The sequence below is a fragment of the Lethenteron reissneri genome, chromosome 30 (assembly GCF_015708825.2).
Source record: "Lethenteron reissneri isolate LAM-NWPU_2019-01 chromosome 30, ASM1570882v1, whole genome shotgun sequence".
NCBI classification, from domain to species: Eukaryota; Metazoa; Chordata; class Hyperoartia; order Petromyzontiformes; family Petromyzontidae; genus Lethenteron; species Lethenteron reissneri.
Genome location: NC_083808.1, coordinates 4050633 through 4060179, shown reverse-complemented (window position 1 = coordinate 4060179; position 9547 = coordinate 4050633). Strand labels below are relative to the sequence as shown.

The 9547-nt window shown below is 49.8% G+C and overlaps 1 protein-coding gene across 4 annotated transcripts in view; it reads right to left on the bottom strand.

The window, feature by feature from the left end:
• Nucleotides 1-2831: 2831 nt before the first annotated feature.
• The window catches only part of TMEM229A (transmembrane protein 229A), a 30291-nt gene continuing 23575 nt past the window's right edge, over nucleotides 2832-9547 (bottom strand). For all 4 annotated transcript variants that reach the window (XM_061562842.1, XM_061562843.1, XM_061562841.1 and 1 more), the window contains exon 2: nucleotides 2832-9153. In XM_061562842.1, coding sequence (XP_061418826.1) covers nucleotides 7890-9032 — 1143 coding nt within the window. In that variant the 5' untranslated portion in view covers nucleotides 9033-9153 and the 3' untranslated portion in view covers nucleotides 2832-7889. The remainder of the gene's footprint in view (nucleotides 9154-9547) is intronic.

Below are 9547 nucleotides of genomic sequence, written 5' to 3'. Positions count from 1 at the left end.
GATATCGTTTGTTTGTTACCGCTTCTTAAAAGTGTGCAAACCGGTTCACATGCAAATGTTTCCCGTCACGTGGATACACCGAGTCTCCGACCCTCGACGAGTGAGGAGCAACGGGTTATTGAAACGTGAACGTGCGTTCAACACGTTCCATTGATTTGTTTCGCCAGAGCGGTTAATCAACACATCCCAGGATAATCCTCCCACAGATAATCAAGAATGAATGGTAACAATTATGAACGATATCAAAATAATCATCATCACATACCTGTCAACCCATACGGTTTACCCGTATTCTTGTACAGGGAAATTGAATGTTCAGGTCCATACGGCGTACATCCGTTCCAAAAAAACTAAACAAAACATTGTCTATTTGTGCTTCTCTCTTGTGATGGGACTTTGTAGGATGAACGTTGAGCTTTATAAGGGCACGGGGTGACCAAAACGGTCTGAATTGGTCTATGATAAGGTAGGGCACTGATAAAGGGTTGACAGGTATGTCGTCATCATCATCATCTCCACGTGCTCGGATGAGCAAGTGGGTTGTTCCCCTTCTTCGTTCGCTGGTTCCGAGTCAGCGGCGTCCAACTCCACGCTCCTAGGGCGAGGTGTCCAGTCCCGTGCCTGGCAGTTAAGAATGCGCGAGCGAATCACCGGAACGATCTCTCGCACGCGTTCAGGTATCTCCACGGTGCAAAAGAGACACAATGAAGTACCGTCGAATTTCAAACAAACGCGTCAACGTTTAAAACGAGCCCACGCGAATACGCAACACACGACACGCGCACAACGCACACATGGAGACGAACCATGCGGACACAAACCCCGAGCGTGCGTGCTTACCACTCGCTCACCGGAGGCATGCACGACCAACTACGAGGATAATAACAACAGTGTCTACGGATAGAATGCCGATACGTTGGTAACGCGTTCCTGTGGACGGGCTGTACGTGACGTGGATTGTGTGCGTCGTCGCGATTCTGACCCGCGCAGTGAACGTTTCGTGTGAACTCTGCTACTCCCGTGCGCGATTGCGATTTTGTGTCAAATTTTCGCCACTAGAGTGCAGGCACACCACGTGATCAACGACGGCGAAGGCCCCCCCCCCTTGCACATCTGCACATTGGAAGAGCGGTTTTTATTATGATTTATTTTTCTAAGGATAGAACGTGAAAATTGTCAACATGCAAATTACAAGAAAACATTCCAAGCGATGCACAATCATGTTTGAGATCGAATATGGAGTTGTAGCATCATGGATTCAATGTATAATGGAATGTGTTAACAGTGGTGTAAAAGCACACATTTGAAAAAAATACCATTAACACTGCCTTGCAAAAGGAACAAAATATGTACAGTATATTATACATCGTAGGCTTACGTTTCCAACTATATATTTTCGTTTTTGCGACAAGACAATGCTACTAATGAACACGAGAAAAACGATTAGTGCAAAAGAAAAACAAGATAAAGCATTTATTGAACAATAATTTGTTCATGTGCTCAATAATGTGCATCTGTACGACCTCTTGAGATGCATTTGTAGTTAAGCACTAGAAACTGAAAATAATATGTAATTTTATATTCATAGAGCGCCTGAGCTCAAGGCGCTTTACACTGTTTAATCACGGTAACATAAACAATGGTTTAGATGACAAGGGGCGTGCAAGGGACGAGGAATAAGTGACCGTAACAGAGGGCCCAGTGGGGTCATGAAAGGGCTACATGAGAGGGACGGGACGGAGTGGAGGGGAGGGAAGAGGACATCATTACGATAAACTATTGTTTTTATTTTACCAGGTAAGACCAACTGAGCTGTGCTATCTATTTTTTTAGAAGCGACCTGGCCACAAATGGTAGCTCACGTGGAAATGTATATCAGCCAAAATACTCTAAACGCGTGTTTCTAATGTGGAGGGAAAACCCGAAAGATTCGGAGATAACTCCACGCGACTACGGGGAGAACATGCAAACTCCAAATATACAGGCACCAGGGGCAGGATAGAACCCACGACCTCCAGTATACCAGGCGAGGGAGTTAACATCTCGCCACCGCGGCACCCCTGAATGCACCTGATACCGTCAAATCTTGGAAGCAAGCCAAGCGTGTTTAATCCTGGTTGGTACTTGTATGCGAATAACTAGGTGTTGTTACTCATAGGCCTGAGAGGTGACCAAGTGATCGCAAGTAGAGCAATTGACTCTTGCATCTATCTGTGCGGAGCATGGTATGCCCACGTGTGCGTGTTTCTTTCCAGGTACTCTTGTTTGTGTCCACATCAAGCCAAACACTCACTAAAGGAATTAGCCAAATGCCCCTTTGCGGAACACTCGTGAAACATGCGTTTTGAGACTCATAGAGGCTTTCCCGGGTTAAGGGCATTATTAATAGGATTATATTTCAGAGCGGTGGCACAGTGGCGAGCCGACTGTTCGTTTGAGCCCACAGAAATGAGTTTGAATCCTGCCCACGGCTAACATCAGTGGGCGAGTGATAGGTATATCTGAACCAATCCTGGGCCCCACTTCCACCAGTCCGCATCCGCGTGATGAATGATGGTCAAACGATCATCACGACCACAACACGGTGCGGTGGGGGAGGCCTTCATCCAGCAATGGATTGACAAGAGGACTGTACGTAATTCCGACTGTATTAAATTTTGATTTAAAGCTTTCGTGACTGCAAGGATTCATCTTCTTGGTTCTTTCGGTAAAGTCACATAGAAGGGAAGTAATAAAGTAATAAAAATAAAACATAATAAAATTAATTTTATTATGTTTTATTTTTATTATGTTTAATTTTTATTATTTTATTACTTCCCTTCTACGTGACTTTACCGAAAGAACCAAGAAGATCCGACTGTATTGTTACCCTCATTACTCACCGAACAGATCGGCTGCTTGGCTGCGTTTCTTTCTTATCTTTTCTCGCAGCATTGCACGTCGCAGTTGGAAAATAACGGGAGCCAAACATTGCGGCGCGGGGCTTTTGGCCGTTTCACGAGGGGCCGGTGCGTTATAAACATCACAAAGCAGCCCTCGAGGGGGTTTGCATTGTACTGCCGCGTGTGCAACGCGCCGCGTCAGTATTGTGATGATGGGTGCATGGGATTGTTCAGCCGACCGGATGTGCGCGGTGTGCATGTGTGTGAAACATGCCGTGGGGAGGGGGGGGGGTGAGCGGTATTGTCGCGGTTAGCGCGTTCACCTTCAGTAGTGAACCGGTCCCTGGGTCTCCCCCTAGGTCGACTCAGCCTCAATTGATTAGCTAGTGCGATGTGTAAAAAATTAACCCGTAAAAACAAAGTTTTTCACTATATATACGCGTGGCATCGGTTTTATTTTATTATGCATTTCTGTTTTTCTTGAGTAAGAGTTTCATTTTTATCACATTGGTATTTTAAATTAAATATGAAAAAAAAAAATTCCTAAAAAAATTTTTTCCCCTAAAACATTTTTTTTTCACGAAAATAAATTGTCACGCACAACGAGTCTGTGTGCAAAATGTCAGCTCGATTGGATGACGGGAAGTGGGTTAAAAAAAACGACCGAAAGATTTGCACGGTCGTAAGCGCGCAAGCAAGCAAGCAAGTGAACTTAATATAAAGGATTTAAAAAAAACATTGCCACTGGGGAGACAAAGTCGGCCGGGTGTGGTGGCTGGCCACCCACACCCCTCGTGCGTCGTCGTTCCGGCCTTCGTAGGTGCTCGCTAACACAGCACTTGGCTCCACGGCAGTCGTGAGGCGACACTGGGGGATGTTTGTGTTTGAAGCGTGCAACACACAGACAGCGACTGGAGAGACGAAGGCGGTGGGGGAGTGCTTCTGAGCACGCAGCCGCTTCGTGCGCTGCACCAACCAATTACATAGAACGTTTACGCAATGAAAACACCGGTTACTGCATGCCACGATTCTCTATCGGATACATCGTTCCACGTGCAGCAAATGCACTGCGCGTGTGATGAGAGTCACGTGGGTGCTGTGCAGGTGAGACATGATTGCAGGTGGTGAAATGAAATTATACAGCAATTAGAGATATTGTTTACGCATGCGTTTACGTCTACACAGTACTAATTATTCACTTTGGAACATCTGAGTAATATCAACAGCGAGTATAATATACCCCTACACGTGAAACTATTTCCCACGCAAGTTCACTCTTGCACTGAATGGGCTCCATTGTTAAGGTGGAGTGCTCTTGCCAATACCATTGATGGCATTTGTTTAACAGGTCTGACACTATTGATGAGGCTGTGAGAACCAAAACCGGCCCAGCGTTTGCCTGGTTGTAGCGGTTAGCGCGCTGCGCCGCGAACCCAGTGACATGAGTTCGATTCCTGCTCACAGCCAACACCAGTAACGATTATCTGAATTGGTCCTGGGCCTCCCACGAGGTCGACTCAGCTTCAAATGAGCACCTGGTGCGGTGTGTAAACAAGAGTCTGTTCAGTCTATACGGGGGAATCTTTGTCTTTTGTAAATACGCTAATGAGCACGAATTCAGTTACTCGGCATTCAGTACGTCACATCTGGGGCATGTCTATCACTCATCAGGCATGCGTGATGTGTAACGACTCAATTGAAAATTTTAATGAACTCGAAAATAATTACTCCCATGGGTTGTGAGGAATTACATTTTTAAAAACCCCGACTATACGCTACAAGTCATTCTCGACCTGGAGCCCGGCGTTTCTCAACCCCAGTCCTTGCAGTCCCTCCAAACGGTCTACGTTTTCGTGACCACCAATCTCAACCGAATGCTACTGAAGCCACTGCACGCGGCATTGCAACTGATGGTTTGGTAATCATGGAAAGCTGGACTGGAACAGAGCTCGAAATCAGCCGGAGCTGTCCAGGGCTGAGCCCCAGAAAATATTTCTCCCCCCCCACACCCCACCATTGTTAGAGGGAGGACGAGGGGGGAGGATGAGGGGGGAGGGCGGGGGGGGTGGGGGATTGGGTGCTCTCTGAAAATATTCCATGAGAAATGAATCCCTGACCATAAACAATTCACGTGACTGATCTGAAGCTAGAAATGCCAACGTTAAATTGTAAACAAGTAACAACAAAATGTACATATGTATAACCGACACGTATAAAATCGGCACGCTCTCACGGCAGATGCACAATCGCGCAGTGCGTGATGACTAGGCCTCGGCAAGGTAAGGTAAAAGTGTAAAAGCAACGAGCCTACCTTTACCCTACCTTTTACCTTACCACAATACAATCACTCTACCCTACCTTTTACCCTTTGGCAGATAAGGTAAACGGTAAAAAGCAACGAGCCTACCTTTTACCCTACCCTTTACCCTTATCCCTTGGCATGTCGACACCTTTACCTTTACCGTTTTACCCGGTAAAAAGGGTACAATTACATTACCTTGCCGAAGCCTAGTGATGACGTTAGGGGTGGGAGCGTGGCCCGGGAGAGGATTCATCGCTGTTTCCCTTCGACTGCTTCATCGAGTTTCAGGATCAGTGACTGCAATTTGCAGCCGTACGAAAACTCGCATTTCCACCGTCGTCATTGACAAACGATGCCGGGTAAGTGTTAAAGTAACTGGGTGGGTGCGATGGGTTTTTTGTGGACAAAGTGTCTTGCTTCAGAGCAGGCGGACAGCGGGCCGTGACTACCCAGTAAACACGTGCCAGTGTTGGCGCAACGTTCGTGCAACGTTCAACGTTCGCGTGGGGATAAAGCTCGTTGTACAGGTGGCCCAGATGTCTTGTGACCCCTCCTCCAATTAATCGACCCCTTAAAAATGTGTTGCCTTTGCGTATTTATTACTGTATTAAAATAAACCTTACTTTAAAAAATATTAAGTTTCGCAGAATTAAATGGGGGGGGGGGGGGGGTCACAAGACATCCTGTACTGTGGAGTGGCGATGGGAATGCAGCGATGTCACAGTTTGAGCGCGAGTGTGCTACGAATCCGCTGACTGAAGATCAATGCTGGGCCACAAATAACATCAGTTGCGAGTGATATTTGAACTTGTGGGTCCACCCCCCCCAATTAACAACAACAAACTAGGTTGGTGAAGTATGGTCAAACGACCCTCATGACTTCTCAACTCCAAGGCATGGGTGGGAGGCCTTTGTCCAGCAGTGGATTGACAAAGGGCTATTCAAAAATAGTGGGGTTGTGATATTTTAGAATAAAAAAATGAAAACACGATCAGTCAGCATATTCTTATCACAACAGCTGCAAATGCCAGCCACACACAGAGGCTCACCCGACCTCACAAACACGAGTTGGTATCCCGGTCCGGATATTTGTATGGCTCGTAGAACTCATCGCATGAACAATTACAGTTGATGTGGTGACACGTGTCGGAGGATTATTCCCTCGTTTTATTTCATTTCGCAATACCAGTACCCTTTCAGGATTTGAATGTCACAGTTGAGGAAGTTATTCACGCAATGGCTGCAGAGCGAGTCACCACAACGTGAAGGAGTGTCCTCCGGAACTCATCCGTCCATTGGTGTTGTCATATCCAGGTTCCAACACTTCTTCTGAGTCCTCGTTGGCGAGATGTTAACTCCCTCGCCTGATATACTGGAGGTCGTGGGTTCAATCTCGACCCTGACACCTGCTGCTGTATATTTTGAGTTTGCGGTGTCTCTCTCCCCGCGGCGGTGTGTATTTTTCTCTGGGTCCTTTATATTTCCCTCCGCATCTAGATTTTACCTGCGTTCACAGTGTGTTTGGCTGCTGTAAATGTGCACGTGATAAGCCACTTCGTTGAGCTGTCATTTGTGGCCACGTCGCTTCTGAAAAAGAGCTATGTGGCCCAAGTGGGGCCTTACCTGGTAAAATAAAAAATAATTGTTCATAGAATCCTTTAACCGCACCCCGAGCTTCGGAGCGAACGCTACCTCGCGTGTTTCCCATGCAGTTTGATGTTCTTTTGCTGTGTTTTTTTCACATTTCCCAGCGCATGGTCCACTCCAACAACAAACACACACTGCTCGGCTTTGAGGGTCGTATGCCTCATTATTTACAGAGCTCACTGCAGGGATTTTTACAGAGTTGGCGACTATTTTCGGTGAAGGAGGGAAGGTGGGGGCGTTGGAGGGAAGGTGGGGGCGTTGGGGGGGGTGGGAAGTGGTTACCATATGGAAGGGGTAACGAGCTTACCCTTTGGATACAACCTTTGCTTTCAAAATGTGTTCCAGGATAGAAAGGTTTAAAAACTCAGCCGGCAGACTACTGCTGCAGGCTGCCAGCCCAGTTTTAAAGTATGGACTTCTTAACTGCATGGCATGGGTGGGAGGCCTTTGTCCAGCAGCGGATTGACAAAGGGCTTTACGAAATTAGCGGCGATGGGTTGTGAGATTTTTCTGAAAAAAACAAAAAGACCCAAATCAACGATGGGCACCATTCTTCGCACGGCAGCTGGAGATGCCAGCCACACACAGAGGCTCACCCCGGACCTGACAGACACGAGTTGGTCTCCCAGCCCGGCACATTTGTATGGCTCGCAGAACCCATGAACAATTATGGTCAAGCGCTGGGGTTGGCAAGGCGCGCGCGATATTTTCAGTGCTTCTCAAACGCTTTTTCATTGCGCGTCACACCGAGTTACGCTGCGCCGTTGCCGAGGGCTACGGCGTGAGTTGGGGTGGGGGGGTGGTGATGGTTTCTTGAGGTTCTTTCCTACAATTTCGATTTCTTCCTCGTGTGTCGTGGCACACCGCTTGTCGAGCACTGCGCGATATTTTCAGTTTCACAATGCGTCGACGCTGCTGCAACCTACGCGATAAAAACTAAAATCAATTGCGTGCTCCGTACCCTCCCCCCCCCCCCCAGCCTGAAAATGTAGAAATCGTTTACATCGTCCCTAAACATTTAATATATATTTTATTAAATAAAATTTACACTCCCCCACTTAGCACACCGAGTTTTGCTCGGCGTACCGCAACCTCAGGAGCACATTGGACAGCACGTCCTGGTAGAGGCTGAGCAGCACCCAGCCGGGCAGGTACATGAGCGTGATGAGGCCCATGAAGTTGAGCGGGTAGTGCGAGTAATCCCAGGAGCAGGCGCCGATCTGGCGCAGCGCCAGCCCCCAGGTGAACTCCCACGTGTAGATGCACGCGATGTAGACGGGCAGCCGCCTGAGCGTGCCCCAGCCGCGCCGGCCCGCCAGGTGCAGGTACAGGCGCTCCACCACGAAGCTGCAGCTGCCGTACATGGCGAACGACCAGAGCGACGTGTGCCCGTGCAGCGTCCAGTCGGACTTCTCGAAGAGGTTGAAGAACGCCGTGAAGAACACCTCGTCCACCAGGCCTTGCACGCCGAAGAAGAGGAGGTGGAAGGCGGGCGGGATGGAGAGGCGCGCGCTGCGCTGGAGCGACGCGGGCAGGGCGACGTCGCGGGCGTAGCGCAGCCGCAGGAAGTCGTCGAGGAAGACGAAGGTGTAGTAGAGGGCGACGAGGAGGTTGAAGGGCACGGACGAGGCGGCGGCTCGCTCGCCGTCTTGCGCGACGCGGCCCAGCAGCGCGGTGCGCGTCGACAGGCGGCTCGCGACGAACACGAGCGAGAGGAGCACCAGCTTGCACCAGATGGGGCTCGCCGGGAAGAGGCGCTTCTGCAGCACGTACGCCTTCTCGAGCGCCAGCGCGACGAGCGCGTGCGACAGCGCAAAGTACGGCGACGAGAAGCCGAAGAGGCGCCAGTCGCCCGTGCGGCGGAAGGACAGCGCCGCCGACAGCAGCACGTCGAGCGCGATGCCGTGGATCGCGTACAGGTACAGGCGGAACCACAGCGACAGGCGCTCGCCGCCGCCGGCCGTCGGCGGGTCGCGCGGCGCCGGGGACCGCTGCTCCGCTAGGGTCGTCGGCGGCATCGTCGGCGGCGCAGAGCCGTTGTGGCTGACGGCTTCCGTCGGTGTCGACGGGCTGGTGCGGCTGCTTCCGCCGCTGCTGATAATGCTGCTGCTGCTACTGCTGGTGCAGCGAGACCCCCCGGTCGGGTGAGCCGAGCCCTGATGCGGGGACTTGCGGGGGCCCAGGCGCCGCGTGATCGGCATGTTGGCGGTGGTGGTCGTGGTGGTGGCGGTGGGGTTGTGGCGTGGGATCTAAAGTTGGGCCGGTTTTGTCTGCGGATTATGACATCACGCGGTCTCACTGTGCTGGCCACCCTGCGGACACCTGGGGAGAAGCGACAGCGACGTTAATTGCGGCAATTTCCTAGTTAATCAAATCCTGACCGATATTTCACCACGTCGGTCACCACGGGATTTGTGATAGTGGGGAGAATAGACATGGGAGCAGAGAAGTACAGTACAACAGTGGATGTGTAATACCCGTCCACGTAGCCCCGTGTTCTATAACATCTTTCAGGCATGGCAGTTTCCATCCAAACACGATCTATGCTCAATCCTGTTCAGCTCACAGTTTATTTGGTCAAAGGCCATAATGATATGAATAATGGATTTACTGTACGAAGCGGGTAGGTTGATAGGTGTCTGCTACAGGGTGGTTGAGATGTCTTGTGACCCGCAATTAATTGACCACGAACATTTTGTTTCCTTTGCACATGCAT